The sequence below is a fragment of the Syngnathus scovelli genome, chromosome 8 (assembly GCF_024217435.2).
Source record: "Syngnathus scovelli strain Florida chromosome 8, RoL_Ssco_1.2, whole genome shotgun sequence".
Classification (NCBI taxonomy): Eukaryota; Metazoa; Chordata; class Actinopteri; order Syngnathiformes; family Syngnathidae; genus Syngnathus; species Syngnathus scovelli.
The window spans coordinates 2,877,786-2,898,363 of record NC_090854.1 but is presented as its reverse complement, the minus strand read 5'-3'; the positions used below and the strand labels follow the sequence as shown (position 1 = coordinate 2,898,363).

At 42.4% G+C, this 20,578-nt stretch overlaps 1 protein-coding gene and 1 long non-coding RNA gene across 11 annotated transcripts in view; one reads left to right on the top strand and one right to left on the bottom strand.

Annotated features, from left to right (window-relative positions):
- Positions 1-16,330, bottom strand: part of rab3gap1 (RAB3 GTPase activating protein subunit 1) — a 168,683-nt gene extending 152,353 nt beyond the window's left edge. For 2 of the 9 annotated variants that reach the window (XM_049727690.2, XM_068651739.1), the window contains exons 1-2: positions 16,108-16,330; positions 15,964-16,019 (exon numbers count right to left, since the gene is read on the bottom strand). In XM_049727690.2, coding sequence (XP_049583647.1) covers positions 15,964-16,019; positions 16,108-16,143 — 92 coding nt within the window. In that variant the 5' untranslated portion in view covers positions 16,144-16,330. Of the gene's footprint in view, positions 1-15,963; positions 16,039-16,107 lie in introns of all 9 variants that reach the window. The other 7 variants (XM_068651737.1, XM_068651738.1, XM_049727691.2 and 4 more) reach the window with 7 other exon arrangements.
- LOC137840569 (uncharacterized) overlaps positions 1-20,578 on the top strand; it is a 211,741-nt gene that overhangs the window by 169,280 nt on the left and 21,883 nt on the right. The gene's annotated exons all lie outside the window — the stretch shown is intronic.

Genomic DNA, 20,578 nt, shown 5'->3' with positions numbered 1-20,578 from the left:
AGTGCATGGCGATAATTAAACCTGTAATGCCTAATTAATGACAATAAAAATGAGAAAAGGTGGTCTACAAAATTAAAGCTATGCTAAAATAGGTCTATTTTTGTGAAACAAAATGAGATGACAAATGTCATAAAATGTGCACATTCCTGATGTCTACTGACTCCCTTAAACCGAAGATGGTTAATTTTTCACTGACGAGCCCAGTTTATGTATTTTTTTCATCAGGAAAATGAAAAAAGTTACCATTTTCCATTTGATCTATTCATTTTTGAGAAATAACGAATCAATTAATGCATTTAAAAACCCCAACTTTTAATGACAAATAAGAGCCACACACCACACCCCTCCATGCCCATCCCTTTGGTTGATGACATCACGGAAGAAAGAGGTCACAATTTACCCATCATTGTACAGACTATCGCTTAAAATGTCCAAAAACAGCAATCGATTGGCATCAAAGTTTACATGGACATCTCTACGTACAGTGGGGCAAAAAAGTATTTAGTCAGCCACCAATTGCGCAAGTTCTCCCACTTACTAGATGAGAGATGCCTGTAATTTTCATCACAGGTATACTTCAACTATGAGAGACAAAATTAAAAATAAAAATCCGGAAAATCACATTGACTGATTTTTAAGGAATTTATTTGCAAATTAGGGTGAAAAATAAGTATTTGGTCGATAACAAAAGTTCATATTAATACTTTATTACAGTGGGGAGAACAATGATTTGATACACTGGTGATCTTTCAGGTTTTGCAACTTGCAAAGCATGTAGAAGTCTGTCATTTCTATCATAGGTACTCTTCAACAGTGAGTGATGAAATCTAAAAAATCCACAAAATCACAGCAGATGATCTTCAAATAATTAATTTGTATTTAATTGCATGACATAAGTATTTGATCATCTATCAACCAGTAAGAATTTTGGCTCTTACAGACCTGTTAGTTCTTCTTTAAGAAGCCCGCCTCTTCTCCACTCATTACCTGTATTAACAGCACTTGTTTGAACTCATTACCTGTATAAAAGACACCTGTTCACACACTCAATCAATCAGACTCTAGCCTCTCCATAATGGGCAAGACTAGAGAGCTGTGTAAGGAGATCAGGGATGAAATTGTAGACCTGCACAAGGCTGGGATGGGCTACAGGACAATAGGCAAGCAGCTTGGTGAGAAGGCAACTGCTAGTGGTGCAATTATTAGAAAATGGGAGAAATTCAAGACAACGGTCAATTTCTCTCCGTCTGGGGTGCCATGCAAGATCTCACATCATGGGGTATCAAGGATCATGACGAACGTGAGGAATGAGCCCAGAACTACACAGCAGGACCTGGTCAATGACCTGAATAGAGCTGGGACCACAGTCTCAAAGAAAACCATCAGTAACACACTATGTCATCAAGAATTAAAATCCTGCAGTGCACGCAAGGTGCCCTTGCTCAAGCCAACGCATGTCAAGGCTCATCTGAAGTTTGCAAATGACCATCTGAATGGTCCAGAGGAGGAATGGGAGAAAGTCATGTGGTCTGTTGAGACAAAAATATAACTTTTTGGTTTAAACTCCACTCGTCGTGTTTGGAGGAAGAAGACTGATGAGTACAACTCCAAGAACACCATCCCAACTGTGAAGCATGGCATTGGAAACATTCTTTGGGGATGATTTTCTGCTAAGGGAAAAGGACGACTGCACCATATTCAGGGAAGGATGGATGGGGCCATGTATCGTGAGATCTTGGCCAACAACCTCCTTCCCTCCGTAAGAGGATCGAAGATGAGTCGCGGCTGGGTCTTCCAGCATGACAACGACCCGAAACACATAGCTAGGGCAACTAAGGAGTGGCTCCGTAGGAAACATCTCAAGGGCTTGGAGTAGCCTAGCCAGACCTGAATCCAACAGAGAATCTTTAGAGGGAGCTTAAAGTCTGTGTGGCCCAACAACAGCCCCGAAACCTGAAGGCTCGGCTCTGGAGGAGATCTGTATGGAGGAGTGGGCCAAAATCCCTGCTGTAGTGTGTGCAAACCTGGTCAAGAACTACAGGAAACGTCTGATCTCTGTAATTGCAAACAAAGGTTTCTGCACTAAATATTAAATTCAGTTTTTCTGATGTATCAGATACATATAAATAAAGCGGAAATTATCCATTCTTCCATCCATCTTCTTCCGCTTATCCGGGGTCAGGTCGCGGGGGCAGCAGCTTTAGGAGGGACTCCCAGACTTCCCTCTCCCTAGCCACTTCATCCAGCTCATCCCGGGGGATCCCAAGGCGTTCCCAGGCCAGCGGAGAGACATAGTCTCCCCAGCGCGTCCTGGGTCGTCCCCGGGGTCTCCTACCGGTGGGACATGCCCGGAACACCTCCCCAGGCAGGCGTCCAGGAGGCATCCTGATGAGATGCCCGAGCCACCTCATCTGGCTCCTCTCAACGTGGAGGAGCAGCGGCTCTACTCCGAGTCTCTCCCGGATGACCGAGCTTCTCACCTTACCTCTAAGGGAGAGCCCGGACACCCTGCGGAGGAAACTCATTTCGGCCGCTTGAATCCTGGATCTCGTTCTTTCGATCACGACCCATAGCTCGTGACCATAGGTGAGGGTAAGAACATTGATCGACCGGTAAATCGAGAGCTTTGCCTTTTGGCTCAGCTCTCTCTTCACCACGATGGACCGGTAGAGAGTCCGCATTACTGCCGACGCTGCACCGATCTGCCTGTCAATCCCGCACTCCATCCTGCCCTCACTCGTGAACAAGACCCCAATATACTTGAACTCATCCACTTGGGGCAGGATCTCATCCCCGATCCGGAGAGGGCATTCCACCCTTTTCCCACCGAGGACCATGGATTCTGATTTGGAGGTGCTGACCCTCATCCCGACCGCTTCACACTCGGCTGCTGTTGGGAAAAATATACTTTTTATGATTGGATTCTATGTATCTACATACATTTTTCAAGATTTTCCGCAGTATGTGACAGTTTGGCCTCGTGATAATGACTTGGGGGCATATGGCCGGGCTAAGGAGCTCATGACTGGAGTCATGAGTCGAGCTATACAATAAACCCCATAGTTAGCTATACATGAACAGATCATGAGGTTGTTATGGGATGGCTGAAGCAGACAAACGTCTCATTTAAGTAGAAGTCATGAGTACGCCACAGAGGTATGCATCCCAGGGGCACTAAGAATACATCTTTGTTAAACTAAAATCATGAGACTACCATACTGCTCTGTCCATAAGGTCCATAAGAGTATCCCTGTTGTTCTGTGGTCATGAAATGGAATTGTGGAATGTCCTTCCTGTCTAAGAAACTATGCATTCATGTACACTTGCCCCATTGTTTTTCCTCAATAAAAGGCACAACCAAACTGGAGGAAGAGCGCGAAACTCAGCCACACTTGCTGTGTGTCTGGTTTGCGCCCCTCTGCAGAGGTTGGCCATCGAAGACATCTCCTGTCCCTGTAAGATTCTTTTCAGATAAATGTTGTGAACCCAACAGTTTGTGGGGGCTCGTCCGGGATTCCTGGAAACCTGCTCGCTGATCCGAGGAGTGTTGAAGACGCCGAATCCGTGCACGGCAGGGGTCACAGGACGCTTGAAGAAAAGCCCTGGGGAGCGACGTTCATCAGCACCTCTCGGCGGCGACGATTGACGGAATCTTCAAGAGAAATCTTTCAGAGACTCGGTGAAACCTCTTCGTTGGCTGCGTGGTTGGGGTATTTTAGTCCCCGGAAAAAAGGGTACCCGGGTAAGGGCGGCGGAGTCCTTGTTGTGAATTCCAAGTAATAGGAATTCGGTCTACAGATGGAACTTGTAGACATAAATACACCTCGTTGTGTTAAGAAAAGTGTGAATGTGTGTGAATGGTAGCACGATCACTCGGTATTGAGCTGCATGTAACATAGTGGGAAGAAAATAGCGAATTTCTGTGGAAGCACAGGCAAGAATTCCTCACCAGAAAACTGGTCGAAGCAGGAATTACCACAGAAAGTCGTTATCCTTCTAAAGAAACATTCCAACTTTAGAAATCCCTAGGATTTGACAGTTGGACTAAACTGATTAAAATGAGGGGCCGTCAAAGTGTTACTGACAGTTTCCAGACAGTATCGAATGGTTGACACAATGGAATAAAAAGTATGGTGTGACTGGTCACCTTAAAGTAGACCAGTGGAAAAATGTAGTTGCCAAGCTTGAGGCTAGTGTGATTATGAAAAAAGGAAAGAAAAAAGTAAAAAAGGAAAAAGAATTGCAATGTGCAAAGTTATGGTTAAAAGAGGCTGAAAACCGATGCATAGCTGGACTAAAAGCTAGAGAGGAACGAAAAGCACAGCAAAATAAAATGACTGGTACAATTTGTTTTGTCAAACCAGAAGACAATGAAGGATGACTTAGACAGAGACAAAATGACGCGGCACCACATGGACTTGACGTAATGAATGGAGAAGCAGTTCAAGCACAACCTGAGCATTCCAGTCTGTATCCCACGAGGGAATTACAGGCCGCAGTGAGAGCTGAAGCTAGTGTGCCCCCACCTTATTCACTGGTTTCTCAGCACACTAGACAAAAGACAAGACGAATGACAGTGCAGCCGCAGGCTGTCCCAGACAAAATGACTGAGCTAACACGCGACAAATACTCAGATGAGGAAGGTGACGACCCGATAATGAGCAACTATCCCATGATTCAGGTCCCTAATCCAAATACCGACGGACCAAATAATCCACACATGAACGTGTCTCGACCTTGGTCAAACAGAGAGTGCAGAGAAGCTGTTGAGGGAATCCCTGATCCACAAGAGGATGTAGAGTCCTGGATCAGAGACATGGAAGGAGTAATACACTCGTATAGATTAAATGGTAGGGAGGCAGGAGAAGCCTTCCAGTGCTCCATCCCACGTTTATGGGGAAGAGTGAGGGGAGATTACACAGGTAGAACTATCCATCCATCCATCCATTTTCTGAACCGATTAGTACCCACGGGGGTCGCGGGCGTGCTGGAGCCTATCCCAACCGTCAATGGGCAGTAGGCGGGGGACACCCTGAACTGGTTGCCAGAACAGAACAAACAACCATCCGCACTCGCACTCACACCCAGGGACAATTTGAAGTGCTCAATCGGCCAACCAAGCATGTTTTTGGGATGTGGGAGGAAACCGGAGTGCCCGGAGAAAACCCACGCGGGCCCGGGGAGTACATGCAAACTCCACACAGGGAGGGCCGGCGGTGCAATCGAACCCGCACCCTTCTAACTGCGGACGTGCTACCCAGTGCGCCACCGAGCCGCCTGGTAGAACTAATCAAGGGGAAATTTTCCAATACCCAAATGATGGACAATTAAGAGGTCCATATTTGGCTCAATTAAACGCTTTATGGGACCGATGTAGAACAACATTTAGGAGAAGAGCTGATTATGGACGTCTGGCAGGGATAAAACAAAAATTGGGTGAGGAGGTTGATGACTTTAGGGTGAGATTTGAAAAATAATTCAGAGTTCACAGTGGAATCCCTGTAGACGACCAAGACACAGGCCCCTACCAACAACAATTAAAAAATGCCCTTTTAAATGGAATGGAACCCAAAATCAGTGAATGGATTCGAAAACACAATGTAGCGGTAGACACAACCAGTGTTACTACCGTAATGCAATGGGCTAGACATGCCACTAAGATTGTAAAGAAACCTAAAACTCCCACAGGGTCAGCCGGAGTTTTTTGGGCCGACTGCGTGGAAGAATCAGAATGCTTCTATCAGAACCACCTGCCCTATCGAGGCAGAGGTGGACGCAGAGGAAATTTCAGGGGGAGAGGGAGAGGATCAGCATTCAAAAACCCTCCCCGCTGGTCTGGCGACCCCAATGTCTGCTGGCATTGTGGAGAAAAAGGCCACTGGTCCAAAGAATGTCCTAAAAAAAAAAAAAGGGACCGTGGCCAGAACAGAGCACATGACTAAATGATGAGGACAGGCATGATCTCTTAAATGTTTTTACAGCAGTCGAATCATTGAGTCACTTAAAAGAAATACCATTAATAGATTTGATTGTTAATGAACAAAAAGTAACCTTTTTGTGTGATTCTGGCGCCTGTACATCAGTTTTAAGACACAAAGTTAAAGGCCTGACCACTGGAAAGCAGACAATTTGGGTCAAAACAGCTAATGGTCAGCATACCTGGAACACATGACACTACCACTAAAGGTTAAAGATCCAGAAACAGGCAGTGTGATTTCAGCACCAGTCGTCTACTCACCTCACTGTCCTGTAAATCTAGGAAGAGAATGTCAGCCCTAGGCATAGCTGTGTTCCCGCTAAAAGATGGAATGACAGCAGCCAGAATGCCACACCTCTTACTTACAGAGGGAGATGATTACTATCCACTTGATTTACCACTCCCTCTGTGACCGAGAAACTGCAGATCTGATCAAATTTGCAAAAGCCACCATTTCTGATGAGATGCAGTACACCAAATTACATGTCACAATGAAAGTTTCACCATGTCCAGATGTTGAATATAGTGAGGAGTTCCTAAACAGTCCCTCCGTTCCAGTGTCCATTGACTATATATATATATATTCTGATCACAGATCATTTGCAGGTGCCACAGTAATCTTACCTGCAAATCTAAAAAACATGTATAGAGGAGGATCAGTGCCTCACGTGCCACTTTTGAAAGCAGAACATATTCAGTGGAAAGACACAGGTCCGAAGCTAAAAATAGCTGTTGCAGCAACTGATTATAAGCCTTGTGAAACAGGATAGGAAGCTCCAAGTTGCGAGTACAGCCCGAGCTGTGACATGTACAGACATAAATGTTGCATGTTATTCACAGCTACTCCAAAAATCCATGCCCTAGAATGACAGACAGCAACTATTGCCTTTTCAGAGGAGGATGAAAAAGATTTGAAGAGTGTAGATCCTGTTGTGTGGGCCACAGGCCCAACAGATGTTGGTCTTACAGCCATTCCACCTGTGGAATTGAAACCAATACCTTCTTACAGACCCAGAGTAAAACAGTATCCTTTGAAGCCTGAAGCTTCTATAGGTATTGAACCAGTCATTAAAGATCTATATTAAAAGCAGGAATAATTAGGAAATGTAATGACTCTCCATGTAATACACCGATATTCCCAGTTCAAAAAGCAGAAACATCAAAATGGAGAATGATCCAGGATTTGAGAGCTGTAAATGATGCAGTGCAGACCAGGGCACTAAACGTTCCTGATCCGCACACATTACTAAATTCATTGCAGCCAAATAGGACTCATTTCACCGTGATTGATTTGAGTAATGCATTTTTCTCTATTCCTGTAGCTGATGATTCTCAGTATTGGTTTGCATTCACCTATAAGGGTCAGGGGTACACCTATACCAGATTACCACAAGGTTTTACTGACAGCCCAACCATTTTCACAGAGGCTATTATGAACTGTATGGCTGGTTTCACACCATCTGAGAGTCAAGTTTTGGTCTACGTTGATGATATTTTAATTGCTTTAGAAACAAAGGAAGCATGCAGACGAGATTCCCTTCTCCTTCTGCAACACCTAGGCCAGACAGGAAATAAAGTCAGTAAACAGAAGTTACAATGGGTAAAACCAGAAGTGAATTATTTTGGTCACACACTCTCAGCAAGGGGAAGAGCAGTACAACAGGGCAGGAAACAGGCTATATTAGACACACCACAACCTGTCACAAAGAAACAACTTATGTCTTTCTTAGGACTATGTAATTACTGCAGAGCTTGGGTTCCACTCTATGCTGAAATGGCTCAACCACTGATAGAGGTAGCTCATGGACAGCCATTAGCACTCAAAGATAAAATCACGTGGACACCAGAAGCAGAAGAAGCATTTACAAAATTGAAAATGGCATTGGTTCAAACAACAAATTTGATCCTACCTGACTACAGCAAAAGGTTTATGCAAACTGTGGACTGTAAAGATGGGTTTATGACATCAGTACTGACTCAACAACATGGTATGAAATAGCTACCAATAGCTTTCTATTCCAAAAGACTTGACTCTGTAGCTAGAGCTTTGCCATCATATGTTCAAGCTATATGTGCTGCTGCGATAGCAGTAGAATCGTCAGATGTTATCTTGTTCCATCCCACAGACCTGTTTGTACCACATGCTGCTGATGTGTTGTTACTTCAAAGTAAAATGAATATGCTATCTCCAGCCAGACATTTGTCTTATACAGCTCTGTTACTGTCACAGCCACACATAACCATTAAACGCTGCACTGTATTAAATCCAGCTACTTTACTCCCTACACCAAATGATGGAATACCTCATAATTGTGTAGAGGAAACTGAACAACTGCAGCTACCCAGAGCAGATTTGTCAGACACACCACTCACCACAGGTAAAACGTGGTTTGTAGATGGGTCTTGCTCAAGAACACCAATAGGAAAAACGCAGACAGGTTATGCTGTAGTGGAAAACCCAGATACAGTAATAGAAGCAGCAACTCTTCCTTCGCATTTCCCAGCTCAAGCAGCTGAAATCATTGCACTGACCGGAACATGTACTCTAGCAGATGGACAAGACCTAACTGTATACACAGACAGCTAGTATGCATTTTCAACAGTTTTTTACTTTGCAAAACAATGGGAAAGGCGTGGAATGATAACTTCAACAGGAAAGCAAATAACACATGCACAACTTTTAATCCAGCTCCTCCAGGCAGTAATGTTGCCCACAAAGCTTGCAATTTGCAAATGTGAGGCACACACACGGAGGAAAGACTTGGTATCACTAGGCAATGCCTTAGCAGATAAAATAGCAAAGGAAGCTGCTATCCGCAAATACGGAACCTCAGACCTATTAATGAAATTGCCGTCAGAAAAGGAGGAACTAATAAATACACAGATCTTGCATGATATGCAACATTTAGCCCCTAAACAAGAACAGAAAATGTGGATTGCTAAAGGTGCACAACTGACAGACAAAGACATATACGTTGTAAATAATAAGCCTGTTCTCCCTAAATCCCTTTTTAGAGCAGCTGCGATTTCGACACACGGAAGTACTCATGTGTCGACAGGGGGGATGCAGGAGCTAATATCACAACACTTTACAACGTATGGTTTCAATTTGTACTCAAAACCTTTTTGTAGAGCGTGTGAAGTATGTATATAAAATAATCCACAAGGGAATGTAAGACCAAAAAGAGGAAAATTCCCAGAACCAACATATCCGTTCCAAATGTTGCATATTGACTTCATAGAACTAAACAGGTGTGGACTGTACAAATACTGTTTAGTCCTAATTGATGCCTTTTCAAGGTGGACAGAAATAATCCCAGCAAAAAATGCAGATGCTATAACAGTAGCAAAGGCTATCTGCAAGGCCATCATTCCCACTTATGGCATCCCAGAGACCATTTACAGTGACCACATTTTGTCAATTCACTCATTAACAAAATGCCTGAACATTTGCAGATTATATTAAAAAATCATTGTTCTTATCATCTATCGAGCGCTGGCCTTGTTAAAAGGACAAATGGAACAATTAAAAATAGATTAACCAAATGTATGGCAGAAACGGGAAGACCACGGCCCGAATGTCTAGATTTGATAAAACTCTATATGAGGATTACGCCCTGTAGCAAGGGTTTAACCCCTTATGAGATCATTCACGGCAGAGCATACAGGCTCCCCCTGTTCTCACATGATCTAGACAAAGCCACAGAAGAGCTAACTCTAGCTGACTACATGATCAAAACCATGCAAACGAAAGAAGTCTCAAATGCAAATTTACTGCACTCCACTCCTTTATCTCCACAGGATGACTCAGCGAAACCAGGTGACTGGGTCTTCATCAAAGTAATCAAGAAAAAAGCGTGGTCTTCACCCCGGTGGGAGGGACCATTCCAAGTCCTACTCGCCACACTCACAGCTGTCAAGATTGCAGAAAGACCCAGCTGGATACATCTCAGCCACTGTAAGCTGCAGAGAGTGCTTGGCTCCTAGGCCCCGGTCAGGGCAAAGTCTGGCTACAATTATAGTATGGCATCAGTCTCAAACCGGTGAACTAAGAACCCTGACCATTTAGCTCCCTAGGGGTTCAGGTGGCTCTGTTGAACTGAATGGAAAATGGCACTCAGAGGAGTGCTTGTCTGTGCTGTGGCTGTAGCATGCTTGCCAATGACATGGATTGTCCAGGGTCCCCAAGGGGAAAGTGGAACTTCCACTCGAATCAAGAGAATGACGACCGAACTGTTGACAAAGTATATAAATATAAACCCAGATATACCACATGCAGACACAATGTGGTACCAGTATGTGTCAATGTTAGCCGAAACATACAACCAAACTGAATGTTATGTATGTTCCATAATGCCACGATCAAGTCAACAGCCCGTCCTACATGGCCGGCCCATGCCAGAGAAAAATGGATGGTGTTTCGCAATACTAATGGCTTTTGGGTTTAATCCCCTCAAAGGACTGAAACGGTCAGGAATTACTGAGGCACAACTAGCCACCCATCCCTGTTACAACATCTCTAGGCCATTCACAATAGTGGCAAAAAGTTCGTCACACCAGCTCCAGTGACTCTCGAAGTGAGTGAAACCATCTCACATCCCCTGTGCTTCAGACGAAGACGTGTTGATGGAATAAAGGTGGGAGATACAAAGCGCTGCATCACCATCACACTTCTAGAACCTTCCAGCGAGACCTCTATGAATACCACAGTAGCAATCAGACAAATCCTAGCAGGAGGCGAAAATCCCCACTCTATCATCGAAGGGGGATGGTGGCTCTGTGGTCGCCGAGGCTACGCAGCCCTTCCAGGACAATGGGATGGCACATGTGCCCCCGTATATGTGTTAGATCACACTGTGTTCCTCAGTCTGACACATTTTCAGGAACATCATCAACGAGAGACACATGCGGCTGTTGCTCCCACCTTCCGTCCCTACGACAGTGTCTGGGGCTCAGACGTACCAGATGAATACAAGCTTTGGAGCACAGGACAAAAGGTGGCACTCACACTCTTCCCACAGGCGGGTGTGGCTAAGACTATTCTCCGACTAGAAACTATGGACTACAGGTTGAAGACCTTCGCCAATTTTACTCTTGAAGCCCATACAGGTTACCAGACAGAGCTGCGAGCTCTGAGATTAATGGCGCTACAGTCCCAAATGGTTTTGGACCTCCTGACTGCCGAAAAAGTGTGTGAAATAGTTGGTACCTCCTGTTGTACCTACATCCCAGGAGAAAAGACACCTACATCGAGTATGCTCTACAAGGACTTCAGAACCTCCGTAAGGCTATGTCCCAGGACGAAACTCCGGCCAAGGATGTCCATCCCTTTTGGTGGCTGTTTTACGGCGATTGGGGACAACTTCTCTTGAAAGTTGCAGTTCTTTTAGTTGCCATACTATTATTTCTCTGCATTTTTACATCATGCATCACACCTTGTATTTGTCACGCGTTTGCTGTCCAGAATATCATGTTGGTCTAGCGTGAACAAGATGAGTGGGACCACCTTGCGTGAATCGCCTACCTGTTTGTTTGTTTTCTTTTTGATGATCCAGAACAAAGTACATCCCATTATGACAAACATAGCCAAAGCCGAATGGAGAGCTGTAGTTCTGATAAACTCTGGAATGTAAACTTTCATACTTTTTGATGTTACTATACTATATTGTGTAGGCATATACTCGTTTATACACATATGTAGTTATTAGTTGATGTTTTGTTTTCCCATGAATTCCAATGTTAAACAGGGGGAATGTTGGGAAAAATATACTTTTTATCATTGGATTCTATGTATCTACTTATGTGTGCAAGATTTTCCGCAGTATTTTACAGTTTGGCCTCGTGATAATGACTTGGGGGCATATGGCTGGCTAAGGAGCTCATGACTGGAGTCATGAGTCGAGCTATACAATAAACCCCATAGTTAGCTATACATGAACAGATCATGAGGTTGTTATGTCCCCGCCTACTGCCTGTTGTGGCTGGGATAGGCTCCAGCACACTCGCGACCCCCGTGGGTACTAAGCGGCTCAGAAAATGGATGGATGGATATTTATTATTGTATTCTTTCACATATTCATTTAAATTTAAAATACATTTTCTTTTTTGTTACAGTCAATCAATAATGTGAACATGTATCATAACATGAAAATCTAAGTGAACGTGTTGTGAAAGACAATGCTTGTGCACTGGGATTTGTTTTTTTACAGTATTTTATTTAAAACTAAGTTTTTCCAATGTTTTGAAATTTAACCCGTTGCGCTTTTTGGACAGAATTTCTCCAGCCGTTGAAAACACCCGCTCAGACGGCACAGATGAGGCTGGAGTGCAGTGTAATGGGTCTTTTGATTGTCCCAGTATCTGACTTGGGGCTGCTCCATAATTCTTGATAACTTCGAGGATGAACCACGAAAGATCAGATATCGTTTTAGCAGGTCCATCCCGTTGACAATGCGCTTCTTTTACCAGAGCTTTGGCGCGCTTCCTTGACAGGCGATACTGCTGCTGTTTCGGTCACGTGACTTTCGATATGCGATACACGCACCGACACGGGCTTTGCTCGGAGCTCGATACATGAGCCGACGCATCAGTGTTGCCGGACCCATCACTACCACACACCGTTGCTGGTATTTTGGCTCATTCCTCCATGCAGATCTCCTCTATAGCAGTGATGTTTTGGGCAACACGGACTTTCAACTCCCTCCAAAGATTTTCTATGAGGTTGAGAACTGGTGACTTGCTAGGCCACTCCAAGACCTTGAAATGCTTCTTATGAAGCCACTCCTTTGTTGCCCGGGCGGTGTGTTTGGGATCATTGTCATGCAGAAAGACCAAGCCACGTTTCATCTTCAATGCTCTTGCAGATGAAATGATGTTTTCACTCAAAATCTCACGATACATGGCCCCATTCTTTTGTTTACACAGATCAGTTGTCCTGGTCCCCTTGCAGAAATCAGTACCAAAGCATGAGGTTTCCACCCCCATGCTCCACAGTAGGTATGGTGTTCTTTGGATGCAACTCTGCATTATTTCTCCTCCAAACACGAGGAGTTGAGTTGTTACCAAAGAGTTCTATTTTGGTTTCATCAGAACACATGACATTCTCCCAATCTGGATCATCCAAATGCTGTCTAGCAAACTTCAGACAGGCCTGGACATGTACTGGCTTAAGTAGTAGACACTGTGGCACTGCAGGATTTGAGTCCCTGGCGACGTAGTGTGTTACTGATGGTAGTCTTTGTTACTTTGGTCCCAGCTCTCTGCAGGTCATTCACTAAGTCTCCCCCGTGTGTTTCTGGGATTTTGGTGCACCGTTCTTGTGATCATTTTGACCCTACAGGGTGAGATCTTGTGTGGAGCCCCAGATCGAGGGAGATTATCAGTTGTCTTGTATGTCTTCCATTTTCTTATACTGTATTTTTCGGACTATAAGTCACGTTTTTTTCATAGTTTGGGTGGGGGGGGTTTACTTATACTCAGGAGTGACTGATATGTGTAATTATTCACAAATTTTTACTTGATCATTAACACAACTAACTTACTAATATAGTTGATCACTTCACATGTTTTCACTTTAAACCGCATGAGGGCGCACTGTGGCTGTGGAATAATTAGAGCCTCACTGACAATGAGTTCCATTCACTGACTTCCGGAGTCAGGAGTTTTTATAATTTGGAATGACACAGATGGTTCGATAAACTTTTTATTTAAGTTATAGTTATTTAATTTGATAGTTTATTTAGAGTAGCAACGTCTATGTTGTTAGACTTCAGTAGTTTTCGATTGTCTAGCAAGGCCGTGAAGGCAGCGGGGGGGGGGGGGCTGACAACGAGGCTGACGACGAGGCTGACGTCAGCAGCGCACGTAGTTCCGAAGTGAACAGCTGTTGGTTTTTTTTTTTGGGGTTTTTTTTTAAGTGACAGCGGATGAAGATTCCGATGGATTTAATGATTTGGAGTGACACGGATGGTTCGTTAAAATTGTTGTTTATATTACAATTATTTGATATATCTAGTCTGACGTCAGCGGCGCACGTAGTTCCGGAGTCAACAGCTGTGTTTTTGTTGTTGTTTTTTTAAGTGACACAAGACGATGATTACGATGGATTTGATGATTTGGAGTGACACAGATGGTTCGATAAAATTGTTGTTTATATTATTGTTATTTGATATATAGTTTATATATTGTTATATGGGCCTGTGGAAAAATTTGAACTGCAACTGACAACGAGTCCGATGTTTACATGAAGTACGAAGAATTCGATCGATGGATTTAATGATTTGGAGTGACACAGATGGTTTAATGAAATTGTTGTTTATAGAGTCCGACGTCAGCGGCACGCTACACGCGCGGCGTTATTTACAGAAAGGACAAAGAATTCGATTGATAGATTCATTAATTTGGAGTGACACAGATGATTTGATAAAATTGTTGTTTATACTATAGTTATTTGATATATAGTTTATATATCGTTATATGGGCCTGTGGAATAATTTGAACTGCAACTGCCGACGACTCCGACGTCAGCGGCGCGCCGCACATGCGGCGTTGTTTACAGAAAAGACGAAGAATCCGATCGACGGATTCAATGATTTGGAGTGACATAGATGGTTTGATAAACGTATTATTTATGTTAGTTATTTGAATAACTGTTAATGTTACGTCAGGCCCGTTCTCAGCTCCTCGTTTGTGTTTACGTCACATTAGTATACCGTATCGTTTAGCCTCATCGTATCGTTTAGTTCATGTCTGTACTTAGTGTTGGATTTTGTCAAATAAATTTCCCCCAAAATGTGACTCAAACTCCGGTGCGACTTATACATATACGTATGTATTTTTCCCCTTTATTGTGCATTTTATGGCTGATGTGACTTGTACTCCGGAGCGATTTTTAATCCGAAAAATACGGTAATTGCCCCCACACTTGATTTCTTCGCACCAAGCTGCTTGCCTATTGCAGATTTAGTCTTCCCTGGCTGGTGTAATTTTTTTTCTGGTGTCCTTTGACAGCTCTTTGGTCTTGGCCATTGTGGCCCAGCGACAGCCCCAAAACATCACTGCGCTTGAGGAGATCATGGAGGAATAGGCCAAAATGCCAGCAAATGTGTGTGAAAACCTTGTTTTTCACCCTAATTTGCAAATAAAATTCCTTAAAAATCATACAATGTGATTTTCCGGATTTTTTATTTTGTCTCTCAGAGTTTAAGTGTACCTATGATGAAAATTACAGGAATCTCTCATCTTGTAAGTGGGAGAACTTGCACAATTAGTGGCTGAATTAAATACTTTTTTGCCCCACTGTACGACCACTTTAACATAACAAAGATTAGCCTTTCCTTGGCTGATTTAATAGACGCGAGCTGCCTCTCTGCAGGTGATGTGTCTTGTCATGTCCATTTCTTTTCACCAGTCACCAACTTACGCAAACAACGCGTTCAGAGAGGCTTTTTGTAAGCTGAATTGTTTTGTTAAATTGCCCATACCGTGAGTGAGGCCGAAGATAAAGATCTTGACATCAGTCACTCAACTTATTAAAGCAAAATTTACAGGCGTGGAGAGCGAGTTTACTCACATATTCACGCAAATGACCGCTTTTAAGCGTCTAATCATTCGTTAACACTGTTGAAATATACTAAAACAGCGTTTTCAAGCGAGTGTGCTGGATGTTTTTGCCCCCAGCAAAGCCACGTCCGTTAAATTACATCACGTCGTTTACAAACTTCGAAGGGGTCTATAGTCCCTCACTTTCATTTTTGTCGGCTTGTGGAAGCATTTACACTTAATAACGTCCACTATGCAAATGGCTGGGAATAGGTTCATAACAAAAAAAGATAAAAACACCCAAGGGAAAAACACCAATAGATATCATGATTAGTGACACTAAGGACTCCCGAAAGATCAAATGTAATGTCTGTTAATAATTACACGACATGTAATCATTCTGAATCTGTCTGTTTCAAGTAAACGTACAAGGCCGTATATAATACCTTTCCCACTCAGACGCAGTGGTGAAATCCGTGATCTCGAAGACCTCTGATTCGGACTGAAATAAACAAAAATGGCTTCAAACACAGATAACCCGTTGTTTAATCAAGCGATAACCTTTACGTTACATTTTTTATGACTTTTACCTTCGTATTTTCACTCACATCGGTGACAGCTGCCATGTCGACGTTATCCAACTGCTTGAGGGAGCTCCGCCTGTTCCGCCTTCTCTGTGGTGTTGGCTTGTTAGTGAACAATTCGGTCAAAAAGAACGAATATTTTCAGTGAACGAGAGTGAAAGTGATTCGTTCTTTTTTACGTTCATATAACTTCAACCAGTAGGTGTCGATCATGCCCATTGAAGCTGGTGCCAGTTCACCGCGAGAACAGATCAGTGAGGGACCGAATCCTGGCTTTCCCGTTCGCGAACGAGTTAATGAGTGAACTGCCTTCCTGTGCATCAACGGATCAGTCAGAATATGTTGCGTATCCTGGCGTGAACTATGTAAACCAGAATGTTGATTTACGATTTAGTTATAGTAGGTTTTAAATAACGTATATGCATATATATGCCTAAATGTTGTTATCCAATGTATCGACTGCAGTTTCACATTAGATTGCTGGTTTGAGATGTACTTTTATTACTATTATTATTATTATTATTATTATTATTATTATTATTATTATTATTATTTTAATAAACATTTATGTTATAACTTGTCTGGTGTTTTATTCCTTGTTTTTATATTCGCCAATCAAAACATAAAAATCTGACATTTGGTTAACTGCTTTATATGACAATATGTATGTGTTTTACATTATTATATGAGTTGGTGTCCCCAAAATTAAGAAATGTCGGTATAACGTTTTTTTTTCAACTTTTTATTCAAACACAAACACATTCGATATAATAACACCATCAACTATAAACCAACAACTACAAAATTAAAACATATTTATCGGCATAAAGTGTGTCGGCTGGCAGTGGCATAGCGGCAATGCCGTCACTCACTCGTGAATCTTCGCGAACGACCAATCAGTAGCGCCAGCGAGCGTTAGATGGAGGAGGGACTTTACCAGTCAGTGACGTAATTTCCCGGTCACGAACGAGTCAGTGACGCAATTTCCCGTTCACGACGGGTGAGATAACTGTTGCCAACGGATCAGTGTGTAGGTGTTGTATTATAGAAAGAAATGTGTTAATTACCCGAGCCAATTATTATTATATATAATAATATGGGGGGGGGGGGGGTTGTAGTTGTATTGTTTGATGAGTATGGGTTGTTTCCACTGGAGGTTGTAAAAAAAAAAAAAAAAAAGCCGGATCAGTGTGGGGGGGATTCATTGAACGATTCGTTTGAACGAATCTTTTCAATTCACCTAAAAGAACTGGAATACACATCACTGCTGCTCTGACTGCATATTTTTCTTCGTCTTCTTCGTTTTCTTCTTCGTCTTCTTCGTCTTCTGCGCCGCGCGAGAGCAGAATGTGTTTCTGTTATAAATGGCAACACGATTCTTGTTTTATCCCCCTGGGTCACCTTGAACCACTCAAAATGTTCAGTGGCTCCAGACTTATCCATACATACTATATAATTTATTTTTATTTTTTGGGGGGGATGCCCTCTATAGTAGTATAGTAATGGTAAAAATAGTAGCGTTTTGCTAATAGTAAAAATAACTGCTGTATACATTCATATTTAAAAGTTAAAATCACAATATTTCATGTCACATAAATAGAAGTTTGAATGACTCAATAAGCCATACCAAAATATGTTTTACATGCCTGATTTTTTGGGACAACGGGTTTTTTTTTCTGAAAATACGGGACATAGTATGATTTTGTCCAAAAGATGACGCTGCTTAGTGTGATAACTAAGTCATTTATGAAGATTTGTTTTCACTTCCAACCACTCAAAATGTTCAGCATTTAGCATCAGACCTATCCATTAAGTTTTTTTCCTATTCCCTCTATACGGACAATTAAAATAAGTATTGTTTTATGACCATAACTCTAGATAGCAGGGATGTGAATTTTCCGCAGATCCGCGGATTTCCGAGTTTTGTTTCCGTCGAAAGTATTTTCGTGAATCATGTAAATCCGTTGAGAAAATTATTTTTTTTATATATGGGGGGGAGCGGCCGGCGTGTGTGTGTGTGTGTGTGTGTGTGTGTGTGTGTGTGTGTGTGTGTGTGTGTGTGTGTGTGTGTGTGTGTGTGTGTGTGTGTACAACCTGCACAACCAAGAGAGATGACCGCAGCCTTAACAGCGTTGTGAAGAAGAGTCGCTTCCAGAATTTGGGGGAGCTTCAAAGACAGTGGACTGAAGCTCTGACTTGGGCTGTGGACAGTTGCAGAGTGGTCCAAAGTCCTGTTTTCAGACGAAAGCAAGTTTTGTATTTCCTCTGGAAGTCAAGGTGCCAGAGTCTGGAGAATGGCTGGAGAGGAGCAAAATCCAAGTTGCTTGAAATCCAGTGTGAATTTCCCACAGTCGGCGACAGTTTGGGGAGCCATGTCAGCTGCTGGTGTTGGTCCACTGTGTTTCATCAAGTCCAGAGTAAATGCAGATTTTAGAGCACTACATGCTCCCTTCTGCTGAAAAGCTCTATGGAGATGATTTCATTTTCCAGCATGATCTGGCACCTGCCCACAGTGCCAAAACCACCAGTAAATGGTGTACTGACCATGGCATTACTGTCCTCGAATGGCCTGCCAATTCCTCTGACCTGAACCCCATTAGAGAATTTGTGGGGTATTGTGAAGAAGAAGCTGAAAGACACCAGATCCAACAATGCAAATGAGTTAAAGGCCGCTATTGAAGCATCCTGGGCATCCATAACACCTCAGCAATGCCACAGGCTGATTGCCTCCATGCCACGCCACATTGGTTCCCAACCAAGCATTAATGGACATTTTCAAATGTTTGATTTTGTTTTGCTGTTTTAAACCTTTTTTTTTTTTTTTTTTTTTTTTTTACTTGGTGTGGGGAAATATTCTAATATTTTGAGATAGGATATTTGAGTTTTCTTAAGCTGTATGCCATAATCAGCAATATTAAAATAATAAAAGGCTTGCAATATTTCAGTTGATTTGTAATGAATCCAGAATGTGTGACATTTTAAGTTTTTTTAATTGCATTACAGAAAATAAAGAACTTTAGCACAATATTCTAATTTCTGAGACAGTCCTGTGTGTATATATATATATATATATATATATAGACTTGTGGGCCGAATTGGGTTCTAAATTTTGACTGGGGGGGCCAAATCAGGCGCAGATGGATGTAGTGTTTATGTGAAGCAATATAAACGACATGTAAAGGTCATTGCATAAAAGGTTTTGGTCTTTAGTAGGTAGTAAAGCATAGATATTAAAAAAAAAAACTTTTGGAAAACAAATGCATTTATTTACAGCATTATAAAAATATTTCACCAAAAAACTTCTATCAGTGACTCTCATTAAATACAACACTGTTATTATGAATAACAGTTTCCATAACTTCATCGCCTGCAGGTCAGATTTATGAAAAATGTTCATCTTATGAGGCGAAATCACATCAAACGGCAAACATTCTGACCAAATACATCATCTTGAAGAATCAGTGAAAGAATAAATCTAAATAAAGAAATCAAAACGGCAACACGGTGCCGGATATCTGAAAATTAGAGCAGAGCACAACACAAACACCTGGTGACAGAGGTGAGGAAACGGGAAACACTTCCTTAAAGTCGGCCTTAAGAACATTAAAAGTTAAGATTAGTCGCAAACAGGTTGTGCATCAATGTCCTTGAGCATCCTGCATTGTTTGAAAATGAGAATGGTCGCTAGTTTCAATCTCTGCTATATGTACAAATTATATTCAAAATGCATTTTTTTTTTTTACAACAAACTTGAGAAACTCCCCTTCATTTTCAGTGGGAACAGTGTTGTTGGTGTTGTGTATTTTGGGCTAACTTAAGTTCCGTAGTAAGGAACCCCCGGAAGTGAGATGGGTTACTTCTGGGCGGCATTCTGTGTTGTGTGTGTGTGTGTGTGTGCGCCAGTGACGTGCGGTGAGGTTCATGACTGGGGAGGCACTGACGTCACCCCCCACGTGGTAAAGAGAGAGCTGAGCCAAAAGGCAAAGCTCTCAATTTACTGGTCGACCTATTTGTTTATTTCGAACATTTAAAGAAATACAAGAAAGAAAGTAACAATACTGAAAATAATAACTCCATAGTACAATAGAGAAGAAAGAAAAGAAAAAAAACAAAAAACAAAAACATTGCGTTATAAATTTTCACTTTATCATAAAAATCTTATTTGTTCAAAAGGGGGTAGAAGGAAGCCTAGGCTTATCTAGCTCTACCCCTTGTAACCACGTTTGCTTGATTCCGTCAAGATTTGTCCATTTTCAGATATGTTAAAGATAGATATATATATATATATATACACATACATACATACATACATACATACATACATCCATTTTCTGAACCGCTTAGTCCCCACGGGGGTCGCGGGCGTGCTGGAGCCTATCCCAGCCGTCATCGGGCAGTAGGCGGGGGACACCCTGAACTGGTTGCCAGCCAATCGCAGGGCACACAGAGACAGACAACCAATCGCACTCACACTCAC